Source organism: Leptinotarsa decemlineata, unplaced genomic scaffold, assembly GCF_025532065.1.
Source record: "Leptinotarsa decemlineata unplaced genomic scaffold, Ldec_3_MD MMD2_tig00001064_RagTag_RagTag, whole genome shotgun sequence".
In the NCBI taxonomy this organism is placed as follows: Eukaryota; Metazoa; Arthropoda; class Insecta; order Coleoptera; family Chrysomelidae; genus Leptinotarsa; species Leptinotarsa decemlineata.
Genome location: NW_027412558.1, coordinates 6,450,366 through 6,474,724, shown reverse-complemented (window position 1 = coordinate 6,474,724; position 24,359 = coordinate 6,450,366). Strand labels below are relative to the sequence as shown.

The 24,359-nt window shown below is 33.6% G+C and overlaps 1 protein-coding gene across 3 annotated transcripts in view; it reads right to left on the bottom strand.

Moving 5' to 3' along the window:
* Nucleotides 1-24,359, bottom strand: part of LOC111501873 (uncharacterized) — a 314,266-nt gene that overhangs the window by 89,559 nt on the left and 200,348 nt on the right. For all 3 annotated transcript variants that reach the window (XM_023155791.2, XM_023155790.2, XM_074175575.1), the window contains one exon: nt 4,122-4,261. In XM_023155791.2, the coding sequence (XP_023011559.2) occupies nt 4,122-4,261 (140 nt within the window). The remainder of the gene's footprint in view (nt 1-4,121; nt 4,262-24,359) is intronic.

The following is a 24,359-nucleotide window of genomic DNA, read 5'->3' as shown; positions in this document are numbered from 1 at the left end:
ATATGCTTCAAGATGATCTCAATAATCTATCTACTTACTTTTCAGTATCTGACCTATCTTTTAATGAAGCTAAATGCAAAATTATGAGTTTTACTTACAGAAGTCACCTACTATCAAGGACTATTTCATTAATCATACGAATTTACAGAGAATCAATGAGATGAAAGATCTCGGGATCATTTTTACTATTAGTGTTCAGTTTCTCTCGGCACATTGAATACTTAGTATCTGAATGTTATAGAAAAATGAGCTTTTTTTTAAGATCTAACCGTGAATTCAATCAAGATACTTGTTTGTTACTCTTTAACTCCATTGTTCGTTCTAAGCTGGAATATGGTTGTGTCATTTGGAATTCAAAGACCTTTTTCTATTCTGAAACTTCAGAAAAAGTCTAGAAACGATTATTAAGAACACTCTTTTCCAGAAAACACAATGTTTGACCTTCATTTATATCGTATTCTAGCCAATTACAAGAATTTGACATGAAACCATTGAAAGACCGCCGTGAGTCCTAGGAAGTGATTTTTGTTTTTAATATTCTTAGAAAACTGAAAGTACCAGAAATTCTTCAAAATATTGATTTCATTGTACCTGACGTAAGACTGAGAAGAAAAGACAATCTTTTTCGTATCTCAAACAATTTGTCTCCTCTTCAACAATGTCTCGAAATAATTAACAAAATGGCGAGGAACTGTAAACTGGATATATTCAATATTACAGAGGGACAACTCCTCCGTATGCTCAAATTTGTCTGGATCATTTTACGGTCATTTTATTATTTATTGTTTTATATTGTAATATTCTATATCGATGTATCAATGGTACTCAATGAATACTATATATAAGGAACTTTTGAAAAAACTGTACATCACGTAGGTGGAAACCATTCTGTTTGTTATTCAGTATGAATAAATTTCTATTCTATTCTATTCCTATTGTATTCCATTATACTAACGATAACTAACTTCAACTTGAAAAAAAAACCTGTGCGTCTCGGGACACCCTACAGAAGTGATAACTTAACTTTTTAATATTGAAATTGTTTACTCGAGAAAAGCTTAGCTTGAATACACATAGCTGTGAGGAATAGTGTGAGGAATAGTTTCAGTCATCTCCTGATAATGCTAACTTGTTTAGCGAAACAGGGGTCGTGAGACAGCATTGCTGGGGATACATAAAGCAAGATCTGTAGACCTTGCAGATTTTGAAATAGATAAACTATATATCTCGCTGAAGACAACACAAAATAAAATTCCGACCTTCGAAAAGATTCCCTACTTTGAACGAAACCAAAGCAATCGCAACCTTTCTTCATCATGAATGCCGAATCGGTTTGTCAGACCTTTTGAATTCATTTTCTTGTGCGATTGCATTTTGAAACATCAATTTGAATTATATACATAGTATGAAAAACAATTATGACTGGCTTGAAATGATAAAGGCAACAGAGTGAGATAGTATCCGTCTTAGTGGCTTTCCAATCACCACAAGACACGTGACCATCATTCAAGCATGTAAATGGATATAGTGAGCTATCTTCAAAATATACACAAATGTTATCGTAGATTTTTTGTAGATCTACAGTAATAATATGAAGTAAATTTTTTGCTTCATCCTTTCACACAAAACCTCTCTCTTAAATCACTCTGTTTATTGGTAAAAACCAAAATTCCACAAATTGTTTTTTCTTGAATAGTAACAATTTTGCTTCACTGAAAAAATTCTTCTGTTAGAGAGACACTTTTGTTTCAAACATTTTGTAGAAGTCTACTAACGATCTTTCTACCCACAAAGACTCTTCATCCCTTTTAACGCCCTGGTCTAAGATACGTTCGCTTCAGGCAGCAAATGTTCATTCTCATGCAAAATTTAATTTGATATATAACATGTGTCCGTTAGCAATATGCTGATGTGATGGATCTCGATATCATCTCAGTGTAGACGATTGTCTTCCAGTCTGTCATCAAATTTTTCCAATATCGAGATTTATATTGTCATAACATTAATCTGATTCAGTGTTCGGATCGAAAGAAATTGAGTTTTTGTATTATATTCTATTTGGGTAAAACACGATATCATATGGCCTGTTAATAAGGAAATAATCAATGATGAGAATTGATTAGGGATCTACCGATTGAAAAGCTTCGTCCTTGAATTTTTCTCAGAGAGTCAATATATTTTTTGAAACTGATTTCATAATAACTTTCGATGTGTTTTCACTTGTACAATACCCTATTTTTGAAAAGAGTTCACATTTCAAGATCACATTTCGAATAACCAATATTATATTCAATTCGAAAACTTAAGGAAAAATTGTTTCCTGAATTTGACCCACCCAGTATTGGAAGAAAGATTGTGGTCAATGTGGATGTGGATGTGAATGTGGATGTGGATGTGGATGTGGATGTGGATGTGGATGTGGATGTGAATGTGAATGTGAATGTAAATGTAAATGTAAATGTGAATGTTAATATATATGTTTATGTATATGTACACTAATATGTTTAGAAAAATTTGCATCATCAATGGTCTGATTAACCTGAATCGTCTATTTTTGTCTTCATTTAGATAATTTTTGTTCTGTTTCTTTGGTTTGGTTCTGGCCAGTATATTATTCATTGAAATTTGGCATTTATTCCACTTGAGTGAATTTGAATGTTCGATTTTTTTATACTTTCTATTTCTAAAATCATAATAATGTTTTATTTGTTCAATGGAACAGAAAATTGATGTTTCGAATATAAAAATGGAACTAGAGAATGATAGCGCCCCGGAGCGCCAATTAATTTTTATTGTTGTTTTAATTTTTATCGTTGTTTCAATAAACATAAACAATAAACATTTGCAAATATTTGCAAATCACTTGAAATTTGAAAAATCTTCAGACAATTTTGATGGAAAATGAATAAAATCCACTGAAAACAACCCATATTATCTAGGTAGTGTTTGTTGTTTTTGTGAAAAACTCCAATAAAACAAATGATTGTCCTCTATGTGTTACAATGCATGTCCCTATTATGAAGTTGATAATGAAATCTAATGAACGAAACGTCGCATTGTGAATTGGTTTATATCAGATTATCATAAATATGAAACAGTATCAAAATTTGCTTCATCTGATTTGTATATCGATCGAAATGAAGGCGACGGAGCCAAAAAACAAAATTCGAAAATTCTTGTCTTTGGCAAACATGCCAAAACAACGAGAGATGTTCTAGATCTGAAAGAAGATTATTTCTGTTTTTCGAAATTGGAAACTTTTGCCTAATTTAACCGACCTTTCAGGTCTAACTGTTTTCGACTTAGCAATAGTGAGGTTAGCTAAAAAAATGCCCGGTATATGTTTATATTGAGAACTTATTTCGTGTTTTTCCAAAAGAATATGTATTGATATATTCGATTCAAGAATATAGTTATCCAAATTTGAATAACTAGTTTCAGATTACACATACTTTAGATATATTTCTCATAAAAAAGTTATTTGTCTGAATTTATAGTAATGTAACCAGAATCCAACTGATTATATTAACGAATTGAAAGAATTGTGTTTTTTGAATCGAATTTACGAATTCTTTTTAAGTTTATATTATTATATCGATTCAAATAGGAAGCGTTTTCACTCAATTTTTATATATCTATAGTTCTGATGAATATTCTCTCAGTCCAATTACGATAAATGAATGATATTAAATATTTTAGAGTTGAAAAAAGTATTTCAGGTTTCGCAAATTCTAGGTTAACAAATAAATGTAATTTCAATATCGAAAAAACCAGTATAATCGACGAAACCTAATGAATTGAAACATTTCAAAGGTAGAACTGAAACGTCAAATGACAGAACTGCAACACTCCTCTCGAGGTACCTTTCACCATCCAAGTTGATGTATTCATGACATGAAATAGACTGCTTTATTTCCTGAAGACGTCAACTTGGTTGGTAAAATGCACATCCAGAAAAGTGTTACAGATTTGTTGTTTGGGAAGAGTAACACGTTTCAACTTCGAATGATAGGTTTTCGGATCTTTCGGAAAGTTTCACATCATTTTTTCGCTTCGAAGATGTAACTGCGTTTCAAGAAAACAATCTCCGAAAGTGGAAAACAACCAAGGAAAGCACTCACCGTCGAACTGGTCTGCGGGTACTCCACCATATCATCGTTTGACTGGGTATCCTTGCTGTCCCTTGACGTCGCGACGGCCGGTTCCGCCGTCGAGAAGACGGCTGCCATCGGATCCTGCTGGGGCGACGTCCGCGGCGGCTCTGGAACACACATAACCTCAACTCGCGCTCCTTTTCGCTACTAAAAGCGCACTACAACATAAACTAAACTAACGGACGGCCGTTTTGCCACGGAAGGGAGAGAGAGATGGCCTCTGCCGGAACGACGCTCGCTCCAGACGTCTAATCGAGTCGAACACGTTGATTTCGGACTGGGAAATCAGGATACGGTGTTGAAAGGGGGAGAAGAAATGAAGAGGAAGGGGACGGGTCCGATGCATCGCTTGAATATATCTTGTTAACTTGGGGATGTTTGGAAAAACTACTTATGAGCGGGAAAGCTACTCAGCGTTCAGCATCTCAAAAATATTTTGAATATTTTTATACGTAGCCGCAAAGGGCCAAATTACGGAATTTTACCTTCATACATGGAATCAGGACTTTGAAGAATAAAAAAAAAATTGAGTCCAAGTTCAGATAGATAGATCTTCATTTACTCCGGACACATTCATTTACTCCTGACACACTCCTCGGAGTGTGGAACATGTCAGTAATAAATAACAAACTAAGTAACAAATCAAAGCTTTACATACAAAATTCACACACGTAGTTTCAAGAAAAAAAAATCAAGCATGTATAAATAATATTCATATAGTTAGCATACTATCATTTAAGAATTCCTGCAAGCTATAATAAGGTTTTTTACGAGCTCCGTCACGCTGGAACCCGCTTTGAAAAAAGTCTACCTTTTTTTTAGCCTACTTTACCTACAAATGATACTAATGAATGTAGTAATCTTCTTTTTTAATAGTCTTACGGGTTACTGAGAAAGCATTATTGATATAATTCTAACTACGAAGGACGAGTAATAATGTGCCAAAAAGTTCTGAAATAGGTTCTAAATAGATTGTAGTTTATTGTAGTAACAACAAAATATTACTATATTTTATATTCTTCTGAAGTATAGCAAATAAGCTACGATAACAAGACTTTAATTCATGAAATAACAATTGTCCTCAAACTACAAACGATGGGGTTGATTGTAGCTGAAATTAGATGTCTGTAGTTACCATTAAACACATCAAAAATGAATGAAATAAAATCGAGTATTTTTCAACTGAACTAACCTAACATAACCTATCCTAACCATCATATGTAACCTGACATCTGAAGTAAAAACTAACGTATTTTAGAATGCTTTATTTGGAAAACAACATCTACCCTCAACATCTAACCTGACTTTCGAATTCAAAAACCAACTCATGTTAGATGTTCACGATTGAGAATTATTTCCAACATACTAACATGAGTTCGTTTTTGAATTCGGAAGTCAGGTAGATGTTGAGGGTACATGTTTTTTCCAAATAAATCATTCTAAAATACGTTAGTTTTTACTTCAGATTCCAGGTTACATATGTTGGTTAGCATAGGTTATGTTAGGTTAGCATAGGTTTCAGTTAGGTTATGTTATAAAATCGAGTATTTTTCAACTGAACTAACCTAACATAACCTATCCTAACCATCATATGTAACCTGACATCTGAAGTAAAAACTAACGTGTTTTAGAATGCTTTATTTGGAAAACAGCATCTACCCTCAACATCTAACCTGACTTCCGAATTCAAAAACCAACTCATGTTAGATGTTCACGATTGAGAATTATTTCCAACATACTAACATGAGTTCGTTTTTGAATTCGGAAGTCAGGTAGATGTTGAGGGTAGATGTTTTTTCCAAATAAATCATTCTAGAATACGTTAGTTTTTACTTCAGATTCAAGGTTACGTATGTTGGTTAGCATAGGTTATGCTAGCTTAGTTTAGTTGAAAAATACTTGATTTTATTTCATTCATTTTTGATGTGTTCAATGGTAACTACAAACATCTAATTTCAGCTACAATCAACTCCATCGTTTGTAGTTTGAGGACAATTGTTATTTAATGATTTGAAGTCTTGCTATCGTAGTTTTTCGCTATATTTCACAAGAATATAAAATAAATTGATATTGTGTTGTCACTACAATAAACCACAATCAATTTAGAACCTATTTCAAAACTTTTTAGCGCATTATTGCTTGTATTTCGTAGTTTGAATAATATCAATAGTGCTTTCTCAGTAACCGATAAGACTACAAAAAAATGAACATTACTACATTTATCAGTAACTTTTGTAGGTGAAGTAGGCTAAAAAAGGTAGATTTGTTTCAAAGCGGGTTCCAGCGTGACGGAGCTTTTTTTACGAGGTAGTTCTTCAAACGACACTTCATTGTTGAAATTGGAAGATTCCTTAGAGTGAGTGGAAATTCATTGTGAATGTTTATAACGCTATATTTGACATTTCTTTGTATGTATATATAGTTGCATTTCTCATTTCTAAAATCATTCATACGTGATCCTTTTCACAGTTAATGAAAAGTTCTGATTTATTTTCTGTTACAAATACTACTGCTTCATATATATAGACATTTATTAAAGTTAAAATTTTGCTCCTAATGAAAACTTCTCTGCAGCTATCGTTTTTTCATCTTATAGATATACCTGATACATTTTTTTGGTAGTATGAGTATCCTAGAGATATTAACATAGTTTCCCCAGATTATAATTCCATATTTTATCCTAGATTGAATATAAGCATGGTATGCAGAGAGGGCAGCTTCGGTTGAGACATGTTTGAGTATTCTCAGTGCATAGTAATATTTTGCAATATTTTTTGATGAGTAGTCTATGAGATTTTCCCAGTCCAGTCTCTCATCTATCAACAGTCCCAAAAATTTTACCTGATTGCATATGTTTATATTTTGATTATTATTTAAACGTATTCAACTCTGGCAAGGATCAATTTGCGAAATGAATTATTTGAGTTTTGTCAATATTAAGTAGTAGGTCATTTGCTGTGAGGAAATTGAATATATCTAGCACATTTGTTGTCTGTGTCATGACCAACTGAGAGTTCTCTTTTACGATGATCGATATATCATCAGCATATAATACAATATCTCCATTACTACATTTGGTATTTCATTTGTGTACAGTATATATAATGATGGGCCTAGGATGGATTCCTGTGGCATATCTTTTTTTATCACAATTTAGTCTGATTTAAATATTCCCGCGATGTCATTTTCAATCAAATGTTGGGTTCTGTTTGTCAAATAGGATTTGATTAAGTCCAAAGATGTGCCTTTGATTCCATATTTATCAAGTTTGTTGCATAAAATTTCATTACTAATACTGTCAAATGTTTTTGACAGGTCAATACACGAAGTTATAGTATAATCATCTTTGTTCAAATGATGTTAAATTTTTTCAGTGGCTTGATATATTGCCTGTATAGTTGATTTATCTTTACGGAATCAATTTTGTTCTTTTGCTAACAGCACATTATCAAACAATTTCTTTGGTGGTGCGACAATAACCGTCTAATTCTCAATTCGGAAAAACTGAAATTATGCAATTTTCCACAAATCCTAGGTCACTGTCCAATAATATATCAATCAAAAAAGATAATTTTATGGTCACTACCAGCCCGACCAATACCTTTCTCGGCACAATTATTGATGAAAAATTTATGTGGTCTGATCAAATCAACAGCGTGTGTCAGAGATTGAACAAATCGTTTTTTGCCCTATATTCACTGAAATCAACCTTGAACAGATCATCCCTGCTAAACGTTTATTACGCCTTTGCCTACTCAGCTATTAGCTATAATATCACCACATGGGGACAAGCTACAGAACGGAACCGAGTATTCATGATCCAGAAACGCATCATTCGATTAATATATAGCCTGGAATACCGTAAATCGTGTATACCAACTTTTAAATCTCAAAAAATTCTTACCGTAACAGGTATATATTTATTCAAATTATTGATAGACACACATAGGAATATCATCAACCTACAAAAAAATTCAGAACGAGAAAACAGGAGAGTATACATCTCAGAAGCTTCAAGCACCTCTCGTATAAAAAATCACCAGAGTGGGCAGGAAGTTACTTTTATAAACTGCTGTCGAAGGAAATAAAAAATACCACCGTTAACAGATTCAAAAAGCTTGTAAAAACTCTACTGGCTGACAATCCGCTTTATAATATTCAAGAATTCGTAGATCTTCTAAATGTTAATAAATAGTAATTTTGCATTCAAATCTGGGTGTGAATACTTGTTTATTGTACTGTTTCTTTAACATTTCTATATCATTAATTCTACCTTTTTTTTATATTTTTTTTCAATATAATGTTGGATTTCAAAGATTGTATCCGGTTGTATCCGATGATTGTAACTAACGAACCTACACTTATGTGGCTAATGAGGTAATAACGTTATCTATCTATCTATCTATCTATCTATCATCTAAAAACTGAAGTGAACGTTTGTTCATGAGCTTTCAAGAAATTTTACTGGGATTTGGCAATAATGATATGGACCTGTAGTTACTTTCTTCATCACTGTTTCCTTTTTCGAATAAAGCTTTAATATATGCCACTTTCAATATTTCTGGGAATACTACTTGTGAGAAATTTAAAGGATAGGTTATAATCTCTGCAGTTTCTTTCATTAGACACACCAACAGATTTTTAATTTTTCAATTTTTCAATACATTCTATTATTTCAAACAGAGTGGTAGCTTCAAAGACAAAAGCATCATCACATTCTTTTATTTTTGTATAATCTGGGCTTTCTGGTTTATTTAGGTCAGGACAAGCTTCAATAAAATACTTATTGATTTGATTTTCTATGGTTTGTGAATCATTATATTTCATTGCAAAACTTTCTAGGATATTGTTTTTGTGGTAGTTGGGTTTTATTTTTTTGAATAATGACAAGGTAGCTTTGGTTTTATTTTCGGCTTCCATTATATATTCAGTGTTGGACATTTTTTCAGCAGCTGCATTAAGTTTACTGAGGACGGCACAATAATTTTAAAAATACTGAGTGCTCCTCAGCTCTAGTGTGTATAATGAGCGTTTTCTAGAGCAAGTTTTTTTTATACCCCTTGTTATGTAACATCCGTTATCGTAGATTGAAACGGGTTACTTTGTTACTTAGGAACTAAATCATGGGCGGCCGAAACTCAGCGGAGAGGGATGGTGGGTAAATATAAGTCCACTTAGAGGATAAGTGTATTATCTCTTTAAACACGCCAAGCTTATGGTGATTACAGGTTTATGGCCCAGAAGTATACTTTTGGGTTCACAGATATAAATGTTAGCAACTTATGATTAAACTTAAGGTGTGGTAAATATTTGGTTCATTCTAGAATTCGCAATTTGTGCCGCAATGTTGATTCGAGGTCGTGCGGGAGGGTATAATACATAACAGGAAAGACGTTACATGCAAGGGATATGGGAGAATAGTCTCCAGCAGCACGATCCAACCCCTGTACGCAGTCCACTCAGGAAATGATCCTTTCCATGCAGATAACGTGCTCCCCGGAAGACCGTAATCAGAGATATAAGGGGTGTAGTGGTCTAGCCTTGCGAGAGATACACCAGGATATAGTTCACAATATCGACTTGAGGTGGTAATGAGAAGGCCTAAAATAAGGTTGAGGTTTAGAAAAAATCTGTTTAAAATCTGTTTTTCCGTTAATCAGCTGTCGCCCCCATACGAACGTCAACTCTCAGAAGTTGAGAAACTTGTGCGAGCTAAGGACTAACGAGGTCTTACCTTTTAACGTGTGATTCCTAACACGGTTGCAGAATCATTCCAGCTTCAACCAGATAAATTCTCTCGAGAAAAATATCTGGTCGAAGCGGGAATCGAACACACGACCTTCCGATCGTGAGTCGGACACACTACCACCGCGGCCAATTCCACAACCAGCCTTTAGGATATAGCCTTTAGGGTATTTTCGGGAAGTGGGTTCTTACCGTAGTTGTTGTGTGGCCCGAAGATTGGAATTTGACAAGAGAACGGGTACTTAATAAAAATCCCCAATACTGTGGGTGAGTTATTCCTTTAGATAACCCAAATATAGTTATTCCTGTATGGAATATTTTGGTTTCTTCAAATCCACACAGTGATGAGCTCAAAATTCTTGCTCCAGAGAAGATAATCAAACTCAACTCTCCTTCCCAGAGAAACAACCCTTTCCTTTTTCCTTTCTTTTTTTTCCTATCAACGTTATTCAAGGTCGAATTATTCCGATTGTCTTTAGGCACAAAAACTGAACTGAATTATTTTGAATGTTATACAGGGTGGATGCTGTGCATAAATATATGATTTCAATACACTACTTTTCTGTTATCTTATAAATCCGCTCTTGCATTTTGGGAACTGTAACAGTTATCCATGAATTGGGTCTAGTTTTATTAAACTTTTTTTCCACACAGATCAGGTTCATTATTCTGATGAAAATATTCGAACAAAAGCGGTATGCTATATTTACATCTGTACTTTGTGTTACACTTTCCCAATTAACTCCAGCGAGATCCTGTTTGAACTGAATAATTTTATTTTTTGAGAATATTCTCTTTTTGATCTATCTTATCTCATTTTTTCAATTTTATTTGTGAAAAGGGTTATCATTTGTCCATGGTGATCAGATAATGCATTATTTAAAATCATGCTTTTTTTCATAGTCCTTAAAATTTACAAAAATGTTATCTAATAGAGTAGATGAAATATTTGTTACTCTGGTTGGGTCAAAAATAGTTTGTGTTATGTTGTGAGTGAGGAGTTAGTCTAAAAATACCTTAGTTTGTACGTTGTCTCCAAACAAATTGATATTATGAACTGAATCGATTATTTCTTTCATATTCTCAATGAAAATATCAAATGATACTAAGCCAGTTCTGTAAACACATACAATTACAATTTTCATTTTCCTAATTACTACACTTACACATCCCAAATGACCTTCAATACTTTTTCTGACAACACTCTCTACACTCTTCGCATCTATATCGTTTGTTGTGTAGATACTGACTCCTCCATGCTGCATCATTTTCCGGGAAAAAGCTGATTTCAATTCGTATCCTTCAGTTTATATACTCTCAAGTTCGGATTTTAAGAGCCAATATTCAAACTGGAAATTGAATGGAATTGACCCATACTTGATCAGAATCCATATCAACTTCCATATAAACATATCAACAACGTGACATAATTTCTAACTATAGGTCAATAACCATACCATCTATATTTCCAATTTTTGAATACTCATTTTAGACCGCCTCTCATGTTTTCTCGTTACTAACGGAATAAGCTAGGGAAATAAGCACGGGTTCAGACCGAGAAATTCAACATCTACAGTACACCGCTTTTATAGCGAACTAACACGCCTTATTGATGCTGGCGAGTGCCCTGCTGGGATATTTTGCGATTTCAGCAGGGCACTCGACTGTGTGGATTATGATATTTTGATGAAGATGCTATACCATAATGGTGTAGAAGATAATGCTCTGATATGGATTAACAGCTTTCTACAAAATCGTAAACTGTATGTGTGTTTGAGAAATGAACAATGCAATGATTTGAAGGTTACAAATTCTACATAAGCTGATAGCAACACAGGTGTTCCACAGGGTTCTATTTTGGGTCCAGTGTTATTTTTGCTATATATTATTAATATCTAAGTACCATGTAAAAATGTTCCTGTGACAATGTATGCAGATGATATCTCTGTACTTGTGTCAGATCACAGACGGTTCTGTGGATCTTTCAACTCGTGGGACACCTATTTTTTGAGCTTTTTGACCATTCCAATACGTTCCAAACTATCAAAAACCTTATCTCACGCACCGTTTGGGTCTCCACCAGGGTCCTCAAATCCTGAATTACTGTAGGTCGACAACTTTGAGGCTCTCCTTTGAGGCTAAAATTTCCGGAACCAACATCAAACAGTGCGTTCATTAACGCTATCATTGCCAAATACCTGGAGGTAGAAAATTAAAATTTGGAAAAAAATCAACAGCATCAATGTGTAGACTACAAAATTCTTTATCGAAGGGTATGTACCAGGAAACAGTAGAATGTATATGTATTGAGATGGAGCTAAAAAAATATGATACTGAAACGGACAAAATTCTCGAAAATATCCAATAATACTTATGTCACATGATTTTGACTTCAAGAAGTCAGAATTTGTAGTGGAAATTTTCAGTTTCAAGTCGAAATCACATTAGGTTATGAAAGTAATCTCGAAATTTTGAATTCAAACTCTAAATTCAGACTTTGAACTTGGTATTCTCACTTTAGAATCTCTTGTGTGGAGACTGAATTCCAAGTTCGAATTAGCATGATGTGTTTTTGTGAAACTGTCAAGTGAAAATCTTATAATGAAGCGTTTTTTGAATAATTCCACAGATCTCCTTCAGGAATATTCGCATGATGTAGGTAACACAAATGTAGGTATTTGTTTATAATTCAAGAAAGTAGGTGACCCGTACCGAATTCATTCGAATTTATGTTTGTTTACGGAAATTTCAGTGAATTCACAGATGTTTCTTGCAGCATAACGCTTGTTACAAACGTATTTGGATGATTAATTGAATACCTTTCCCGTATCATCCATCTAGGTGAACGTAATACGATAATTCGGTGTTAAACCCTTATTCAGATGTGATAGATAGATATGATAGATAACGTAACCGTTTCAAATACAAATCACTAATGTAATCCGAATCTGAGAAATTCAAGAGTGTAACAAGTACGTTATAATATTCAAGTGACGTATTCCTGAAAAAAAAGTCTGTATGAAATTGAATGTTTATGTTAGTTTTATAACAACAATTTTTGCAAACAATAAATTATTCGCAAAATATTTGGTACCCCGGGTTTTTTTGACGTGGGAAATCACAATTTCGTATTAATTTTCATGTTACATCTAGAGGACGATGCGTACGGTGCCATTTATTTCAAATTTCCCTCTTTTTAGACAGTTTTCGAAATATTTACAATTTTCTATATCGATGCATATTACTTCGCTTCCATTGCGCTGATTGAAATTGTCGAGAACATTACGAAAACTAAGTATGTGGTGGATCTCGTCAAAATAAACAACTGTTTTCTATAAAATGTTTATCAAAAAATCATTCGTTTTCGAAATACCGTTTGTTGAAATTTTTTGAATTTTAGTTATTTCCATCAGACATTTTATGGGAAAAAGTTGTTATTTTGACAAGGTCCATCACATACTTAGTTTTTGTGATGCTCTCAGCAAGTTCACTTAGCGAGAACTAAGTGATATGCATCGATATAGAAAATTGTAATTATTTTTACTTGGAAAATGTGTGAGAATTAGGTTTTCTATGGAAAGTACCAAAATTTTACTGCCTGAAAAGTAAGGGGAATTTGAAATGAATAAAGACGGCATACGCTGCGCCCCCTAGATGTTACGTGGAAATTGATACAAAGTTATGATTTCCCACGCCAAAAAACCCCGGGTACCAAATTTCGTGCGAATGATAAATATTTTTCAAAAGTTATTTTTAAAAAACGAACAAAAAAGTCAATTTCAACACCCTGTATCACCGAAACGAAGCATTTCCGGACACAAGTCACTTGAAAATTACAACGTACCTATGTTACACCCTGTATGCTTTGGTTTAGAACCATTTCTATTTTGGTATTTGTTGTGATGTGATTATAAAACAGCTTCAAATAAATTTGGAAGAGAATATTCTCAACAGAGATTGGTTAAATGTTTTTGGTTCTCTACTTCTCCATTATTGAATGAAAACTGTGGGATACATTCAAAAGAAAAAAGGGCGAGAATATGTACAATGAAAACTCTTCGTCACAAGAGTTTTTTTCATACACAAACCGAAAGGAACAACCTTTCCGAAACAACTACTTCCACATGAGGATTTAATTATTCATTCAGTTTGTCCTACAAATATATTTTATGGAATTGAAACAGATATCATTCATGGGAACGCTTCACTCACATGAAACACTATTATTCTGAATAGTGTACTTCGAAGTCTCGGTACAGAAAACTTGTCATCTAGTATTTATATACGAGTAGTTTTGTTGAAAGTTTTCTTTTTTTTTGTTTTTATATGAAAGTAATTGTATCGAGAGGGCTTTTTCTATCTGTTTGTGTCTGAAAGTTACTTCACTGCGTGATCTACACATCTTTGTGAGAAGTTTATTTCAAAATTAGTTGCTCTCTTCCTTTCTTTGGAAGGCTCCAACATATTTTTGTATGTAGATGGAAAAGTAGAAAACCAAAACTTTTCTGTCCTAAGAATATGCATGAGTTTACTTTGTTGAATGGAACTGTTGTTATCGAAGTGTGTGCTTACTGTAAACCGCTTACAATATTCCTTATTCAGTAATAGAAGTCTAGTAACTTCAGGAACAAATTTGAACTTTACTAGTTTGGGAATATTTCACAGCAGCGTGTACCTTAAACTGCAACTTTCAGACGCAAACAACTTCTGTCAAACTTTTCTTAGGTGTTTATTTTCATCATTGTCGGTATGTTTCTGAAAATATCCATACAATCATATTTAACAGAACGAATATAAACTCCATACATCGTTGGCTGATTTCAAGCTTATAACGCATTCCTGATATTCATGGACAAATAATAAAACGCTGTTGAATGAATGCGTGAAGCCATGAATAAATCCCAGTTTCTATAGTCCTGATGACTGTTAAAATGCAGTAAATCCGTTCAGAGAGTTCGAAATAAAATGACTGTTGAATTGGAAAACATGATTGTGGAATGAATATTGTATTGGAAATGGGACTTTCATCTACATAACTCGAATACGAATATTGAAATAATAGTTATTCGTTCTGGAAGTTCACTTTTTTTGAATAAATTTTATAGATCTGTCGAGTGGAAGGATCTTCAAAATCATTTCTGGAATTTCCCCTGGCTAGATGTTTGTTTCAGCTTTAATGATCCATCATCCTTTAATGATCCTTTGAAGTCACGGGAGTAATTCTATCATCCATGGATGCATATATAACTTTTTCAATGAAACGAACTTCTAACAGCAAACCTCGGTTCAACAAAGATTGCGAGGAAGCTGTCACCTCCAAAAATTTCGCCTTTAGGCAATGGCGCAAAAATCCCAGTTTGTTAATGCTCGCAACAGCTGAAACATCAGAATGAATGAAAGCAAAGAACGCCACAATTAGGGATGAAGTGCTTGCTACTCCCAACGTGTCTAGATCCTTTTGTTCGGTAGATAAAGCTGTTGATCAAAACTTTACAAAATCCATAATTCCACCACTGATACAAGCGGATCTTTCATTTGCAACAACAGTCATAGATGAAGCAAATCTACTAGCTGAACAATTTACGATACAGTAGATTTTCTGGGAAAGACACCACCCACTATTTCCACACTATAACCCACAATGCCATCTAGTCACACGAATTTTAAAACAGCTTAACATCAACAGGCGTCTGGTACTGATGAAGTACCGGTCACCGTTCTTAAAAAGTGCACCAATGAACTCGCACCAGTATTTTGGAGACTTTTCAACCTTTCTTACAAGGAAGGGATTTTTTTTTGTTGTAAGATTGCTCGCGTTCAGCCTGTTCTCAAAAGGCAAGAAAAATCTTCCAAGCAACTATAGATTATTCCCTTCACTCTCAGTGATATAAAAAATCATAGAGAAAGCCTTAAATCACCATATTTACACGCTTTATATTAGCTTCACCTTTATGTATGTATGTATGTATGTTTGTTTGTATGTGTGTTTGTTTGTAATATTTAGGCTCGGCATCTGTATTGACAGAATTATCGGCATTATTGCTTGATCTATTCGCGGGCAGATGGTGCTGTACGTAACCTCATTGATATTTCTTGATCTATTAGCGGGCAGATGGCGCTGTACGTAACTATCAATTATTGCTTGATCTGTTTGCGGGCAGATGACGCTGTACGTGATCTCATTGACATTTCTTGATCTATTCGCGGATAGATGGCGATATACGTAACCCTCATTGATATTTCTTGATCTATTCGCGGGTAGATGGCGCTGTACGTATTGCTTGAGCTATTCGCGGGCAGATTTCGCTATACGTAACCTCCTTGATAGGTTGTTGAAAAGAAAATCAAAATAAAAAACATATTTTAAGAATTATGAGTGTTAGCGAAATTTTGTACTACAGATGAAATATTTAAATATTTACAATTACACGTGGTTCAGTATAGAAAAGAGTTTTGAACGAAAATAATCTAATTTGATTATTTGAAAGCAAACCAGAATATGGATTTCAACAATGAAAACTTTATCGTAAATTGTACCTACACCTAAAAAATTCAGTTACTCAAATATTTCCAAAAATTGAAAAATTAGAATTAAGGTGCCTGACATATATATCAAATCAAAAGATTGATTTCAAAAATAAAATTATTCACTGAAAAAATATTTTAGTCCATTAATATTTTGAAAGAAACTTCAAATCAAAAAATCAAGACTGAATTGTTTTTTGAAATTATTACTGCAAATTTTCTCTTTACTTCGAAACAAATTTCACAACTGTCCGCCCTCTGTTGGAGACTTATTGCATCTCAGTATTACTATAGAATGAACCTTTTTCCTGAAGTACGAAAAATCACTCCTCATATTAACATATGATAAAGTACAATTAAAAAATAATGTTTTCAACAGAAGAAGATGTTCCTGGAACAAAACTAAAATTTGCAACTGTAAAGGATACCAATGTTGTAACATTAAAACTTTGGCTTACATGCCGTAATTTAAAAGTAAATGAAAAAAAAAGAATTAATAGACAGGTTAGTTTACAGACTCTAGTAAAAGAATAGCGGTAGATTCAAACTGTAATGAAAGAAATTTATGAAAATTATGAATTTCAGATTTATTTCCGAGTGAAATATGAATCAAATATAGATGGTTATGAAATAAATTTAATTAAATATAATAAATGAATATAATTTAATAAATGATTGAGGTTATATCTCATTCTAATGAATGGTAAATAACTATGAAAAATTCACTATTCATTTCATGTTTAGAGCATACATATGAATATTTATTTATTTTTTGTACTGTTAAATCCATTCTCCTCAAAGCATGTATCCATTTATTACATCTAACCTCATTGATATGAGGTTTTATGAATGGTATAAAAAACACGTTTTCTTACGGATATCGATTATCCGACGTACAATTCGCAAAACAGCAATGCTTTGTTGGCATTATACTAGCACAAAATAATTTTTCATATTAGATTAATATTTTTAAATAATGAATTGACATTATATAAATAACACTGTTTTACATGTGAATGGTTTATGTTTGTCCCTACTACTAGTGCTGCCTCTCGTGACACGTTCGCTGTACTATTCTCAGGAAAAAGGCTCATTTGAGACCTCAAACTGAATTATGATGTTTGAGAGAAATTTTACATTCGTGCGCCGTCTGTTGAAGATTTATAATATTAGTGACTAGAACAAAAAAAATATTTTTGACAATGAATCGGACTAAAAAGTGAAAAATAAATATAGTTTAAAAAAACTAAAAAACATGCTTTTGAAGAACATCGAACGAAAAAGTTGAAGATAATTTTTATAAGAAAGCTTGAAACAATAACGAACGAAAAATGATAGTATTATTGTGAAAAAATCGTGGGCGCTTTGTGCCAAATTTTCATATATCAGGCGCCCGTAGATTTTTTCACAATAAAACTAGTATTTTCCGTTCGGTATTGTTTTAAGCTTATTTAAAGAATATTTTCAACTTTTTAGTTAGATGTTCCTTAAAAGCGTGTTTTTTAGTTTTTTAAACTATATTCATTAAATATTTGGAAGTCTTCAAACATCTTGAGCGATCATCAATATTGCTTTCGAAAACAAAGATCAACAGGCGACCTTCTATCATATGTCAGCCATTTTTGGAATAACGCTTGATTTTTCTAAGACCTTTGAAAGCGTATGGTCTGAGGGTTTGCTTGCCAAACTTCGATGTTATGGTTTGTCGGATCATTTTTGTGTATGGCTCTCCAGCTTACTGAGAAAACGTTTCCTGCAAGTGACCGTCGATGGATATCTCTCGAAAACTTTTACCATCAACGCTGCTGTTCCCCAGAAATCCATATTGTCTCCAACCGTCTTTTTATTGTATATCAACGACTCATTGGAAAAAAACAAGAATTCTAGGACATCTGCTGCAGATGCACATCTTCACCGACAGCAGGAGGTTGCATATCTCAATGAGGATCTAGAGGTGATTTCCAAACCAATTATTATATTCAAATTGCAAGGGGTATATTTTTTTTATGAGATTCTTACATTTTTTGCATGGAGATGGAGAGGTAGAAAGGCAAAATCTTTCTTTCCCAAAAATTCTAATATGTATTATGCGTCAAAATTTCACTTCATTTCTGTAAAATCCAATTAATCATCGAAAATTAAGCGAGCTTATGCCGCCTTCAGAATATACATTGAATCTTCCGACAAGTCAATTAGCTTCTGAATTTATGTTGATAGGGCTCTTCATCGCACTCCTTATTCATTAGTTCAAACCACATATAGAAACAGTGGCTCATTAATTTTGCCTGAAGTTGTTAAGTCTCGAGATACTGCGGGATTATTCACAAAACGTTGGGGCATTCAGTGATGTTTGTTTAATTGACTTCTTATATTCATCGTGAAGGAAATGTAGGATTACCATTTCAATTAAAACAGTTGAAATTGGTACAAATTGGTACGGGTGCGGAGATTAAAGCAATAGAGATACTTGAGAGTATTAAAAAGAAACACTTTGAAGCTTGCAGTTGCCTCACTGAACGAAATTCAAGTAGGGGAGACTGGGGCAAGATGAGATAGCTAAGACAAAAGTCGTTATACAAGGAAAATTAAACTCTTTAATCACATTCTTTAACAAAAGAGGTAACCATTATACATTTCTCTCTTATAATTAAACATTGTAGCATGCAAAATCACAGAACTTTTTTGGCAAATAATGAAAAAATAAACTCGGCAAATTTCAGGTTTTGCTCCATAACTGGGGTGAGATGGGAAACGCTATGGGGCAAAACGAGTACGCTTTTTAATCGGGTAGACAGCGTTCACAATTGTGTGCCTCTTCATCTTCCTCATCTACTCCGGAACATGAATTATGCGCCCAACCGTGGCACACGGTTGAGTATAAGTATTCACAATAGATGCAAGCACAGTCATCATTCTCTTCTTGGGATGAACTATCTTCCGATTCAGTTTCTTTTTTGCACCTTTTGGTTTGACGCTTTTTCTGCAGGTTTTCCTTGTCACTTGTCTTTTTAATCTTTTTTGCAGTCTTTTTTTCAGGTTTCTTTATTTGTTTTTTACCTTTTCCAGTCACTTGATTATCAGTCTTGATTATAGTATCCCATTATGCCCCGATCATCTTGCCCCGATCCACACGTAGGTAAAAAATATGACGACGCAATTCTAACCTCAAACTTCACCGGCGAAAAAATCTGGTTTGAATTTAATGTTTTGGACTACTATAATAAGCTCGGGATTGAAATAATACATTAACACAGGTACTTACATGTCTGTACATCAGTTTTCGAATCAAATATCGCGTAAAAACACTTGCAATATCACTTTTTTCTCTCTGCAACGCAAAAACGACTTCTAACCTGTTCGCTCTGCTTGGACACACTAGCGGAGAGTGAAGTTCGTGCAATTGGCGCTGTCGCCGCTCCGAACACGATTACTATTCACGCACACAAGCTTACTTCCCGTGCAGCCCCGAACTTCATCTTACCCCGGTCTCCCCTAATTTTGATATATAATTGAATATTGGGGAGATTCAAATGAAACTCTGACAAAATTTTCGAATTGATTGAAGATGAGTGGCGGTTATACAATCAATCAGCCAAGGTGTTGAAGAAAAGAAGGGTCGATGATACAATTTTCTGATGAGTAGATTTCATGCTCGGAGAAATATTTTCATACACGATCATTATGGGAGAAACAGTAGTACAATGTTATGGAAACACATAATGGTTGAACTACTACGTCTACTAGATTATAATGGATATAAAGGACTGGCTTATGCAGTCGACTTGACCATCCCAGTCCAATGTCAATATAATAATATAATAATAATAATAATATAATAATAATAAATCGACTTTATTCATCAAAAATAAATTAGATGAACAGGCGGATTATCAGCATAAGCTGTTTTTCAAATCAACCTTACAAAAATATACAATAAAAACTATAATAATAACAAGTATAGAATAGAAGATAAATCAACCAATACAACAATAAACACAATAATAAAAGCTTAATTAAAATGAATAATAATAAGGGTTTTGCAAAAATCGACATACAGAGCATCAATTACCATGATTTAAGAAGAAGTTTCAAGCGTTTTTTAAATGTCATTATCGTGTAAAGTCTGAAGTCACTGGGCAACTTATTATACAGCTTAGCGGAAATATATAGGAAAAACTTCGAGTAAAAAGTGCCGAGTTGTGTTTGGGAATGACCAAGACAGATCCATTTCGAGTATAATAGTTGTTAGTCTGGGAAAAAATAACAAGTCTATTATATAAATAATCAGGTTTATTTGTTAATAGTAATCTATGTGTATTTGTGAGGATGTGTGGAGTGCGAAGTTTTTCAAGTCTTAACCATCCGGAGTCATCAAACCTACTACTGATGTGATCAAATTTACGTATACCGAAGGAAAATCTCAAACAAGAGTTTTGAATTCTTTAGAGGCGAAGAGAGTCGTATTGAGTAAGTGCAGGTCCATATATGCAATCGCAATAAGATAATTTAGAGAAAATTAAAGTTTCGCAAAGCTTAAGTTTGAGTTGTGTAGAAAGAATGTCTCTATTGGAAAAAATTTGTCTGAGAATGTTGTAAGACGATTTACAAAGATGACTGATATGTTTAGAAAATCTCAAATCGGAGTCAATCCACAAACCCAAGTTTTCAGAAGTGAAAGGCAAGGCATCATCATTTATGTGGATCTTGATGAGGTTGGAAATAAGGCTCCTTTTAGATTTGGGTCCAAATAACATATATGATGATTTTTTAGCATTCAATTTCAAGTTATGTGCGCACGAGACGTTATACAGTGAATTGAGATCTCTATTTATCAGTTCTTGTGCTTCCAGGTTGCCTTCCGGAAAAGATAAGTAAATTTGAGTGTCATCAGCGTAGTGATGGATATTGCAAAATTTAATACAAATGTAGAAATCTGAGATATAGATGTTAAATAAGAGAGGTCCAAGAATGGAACCTTGTGGAACTCCAAATTTGGTGTTCAGAACTGCAGATTTTAAGTGATCAAGGCTGATACACTGAGTTCGGTGTTCCAGAAAGCTTTCAATAAGATCTACGGCACATTTATCCAAACCAAAGTGACTAAGTTTATTACATAAAAGACTGCGGTCTAAGGTATCAAAAGCTTTACTAAAGTCCAATTAAACTAGACATGTAACATGATTTTTATCGGTTGCTTTGAAAATATCATCCGTTATGGAGAGGAGTGCGGAAGTCGTGCTATGTTGAGAACGAAGTGGAAAGGACTTGACAATCAAATGAACTATGGTAGCATCCACTAAAAAAAAGAAACGATACTGCACATACATTTCAATGGAGAACGTAGCATAACATTTGTGCGTGTTGCTTCGCAACAGATTTTCTGATCGTGTCGACCTTCAAGTCTTGGTTGGTACTAAGAAATTGACCTCGGGTAAAAGAACCGTACTGTTAATATTGCTATTTAGTAATTTATGCAGGAATTTTATACCAAGGATAACTCTTCTATTTTCCAAAGATGTCATATCAAATCGTGTCAAGAAAATGTTATGATCGATGCCTCTTGTGGCATTGTGGTATCATCAACTTTTAGACATGAGTATTTTATGAACTTCCTCTACACACTCTTAATTGATGTTTATTAGTAGTCGTAAATTGGATTCCATAACACAGAGCCATACTCTAACTTTGATCTGGCAAACGCAAAATATAGCAATTTTAAGGTGACAATACTTTTTTGAAGTTTTTGCCATTTCTGTAAATCCTATTTGCAGCAGCAGTTATATTCCTTATATGTGTTGTGAATGTTAATTTACTGTCGTATGTTATACCAAGATCTTTTATCTCGTGTGCGCGGTTGATTGTAGTATTGTTGATTAAATAATCGTATATTAAAATTCGCTTTTTTGTTGTAAATATTATTTTACATTTGGATACGTTCAGTTGTCGACGATTATTATTACATCGAAGTTCGATTACATTTAAGTCATGTTGTACACGTTGGCAGTCAATAATGTCGTCGATTTTATAATATAGTTTCTGGTCGTCTGCAAATAGTAGGCTAGTAATATTCAAATAGGTTGCCAAATCATTCACAAAAATTAAAGAGGTCCAAGATTAGAACCTTGTGGCACACCAGATGTAACTACGTACTGATCCGATTTGAAAAATTTATATTGGACGAATTGTTTTCTGTCAACTAGATATGATTCAATTAGAGTGAGCATTCGGTTAGAGAGTCCCCATTTTGTCAATTTGCTAGGAAGAACATAATCGTCTATTTGATCGAAGGCTTTTCGACAGTCTAAATAAATAACAGAGACAGAACCAACGTCGAATAATCAGAATAAAAACGTGACGGTAGTACTGACACTGACTAAAATTACTTATGAAGAGAATTACTTATGGACCAGAATCAGATATGCTATATTGGCTATATACTGAGAATAGGAATCAAATCCATGAAAATATATACTTTTCGGTCTGATGGTAGCCAGTGAGCCTGCTAGTTTTCCGTTGATTTGGTAGAAATGGAAAAGTAACAGAAAAACGATGGAGGATGATGTCTCTTCTGCATCTGCATTTGTTCTAATTTTGCTATGATAGTTACGACTGCTCCAAGTCAAATCAATATTTCTAACTAGTCTGTCATATCATCTTACCAAGTTTATGAAACTATCAAGCCTTTTTTTTCGAGGTCAGTAGGAGTTTTGAATTACCTTCGTTAGAGTAGTGTTAAAACCTACTTAGATTTAGTGCTGGGGGATTGTTGAAAAAGTATCCTTACTGAGTTGAATGATTGTTATATGGAGTTGTCAAAGATATTTATCAAATCTGATTTTGAGTTATCATATAAGTTATCCATAAGGATGCCTTTCATCAATCGGTTGTTTTTATATTCGTTTCATCGGACTTCAAAAATATCTCTAGAATAGTGTATGGAACAGAAAGAAATTGAGAATCTGAGCCTATCTTCATGTGTCAGTATTATGTGATTTCGGGAAATTTTGGTTATATTTATACTTTTATTGAATAACATAAGGTAGTATATCACCTTTCACCATGGAAACTAGACTTTCTCAAATGAAAAAACTGACATTCATATATTTTATTTCGTTATTTCATAAACTACACCCCACTATTTGATATCCACACACTATATTTGAAAAATATATCACGACATGTTTCGCTAACACAGTAGCTTCATCAACAGTGAAATCACTGTTGATAAAGCTAATGTGTGAAATCACTGTTGATGCAGCCACTGTGTTAGCGAAACATGTGATATATGCTTCAAATAGAGTTTGTGAAGATCAAATCGTGAGGTGTAGTTTATGAAAATACTATGGACCTTCTTCAAATAACGGCCGAATCAATTAGTCATTTCATTTTCTAAATCAAATTCGAAACTCTCACGTCTTTCAATGTTCCTACAAAGAAGCATATGGTGAAAAACCACTACTGCTCTGGTTGATATGAAGCAGATATAGATTACATACGACAGACATTTGTGAAAGTTTTTTTACGAACAATTTCTCATAAATGTTTCACATTTGTCCACATTCTTGAATTTTTCAAGAAAACTCAAAGGATCGTCGTTGGTTAGCCACAGAACTGATTGTTTCTGTTTCAAAAAAAATCTGTTTTTCTGTTAATCAGCTGTCGCCCCCATACGAACGACAATTCTCAGAAGTTGAGAAACTTGTGCGAGCTAAGGACTAGCGAGGTCTTACTTTTTAACGTGTGATTCCATTTCAATTGATATGGAACATTCATTTGGTTCTACTCAAAAAACATAGTGAATTAAAACTGAAGAATCAATTGAAATGTCTTTCTGACCAATGGTAAGATGCATATAATTAATAATAGGAAGAATTGGTAGAATCGATGATTTCACCAATTGAAAAGTGATGAAAAAAAGTTTTCAATAAAAAATCG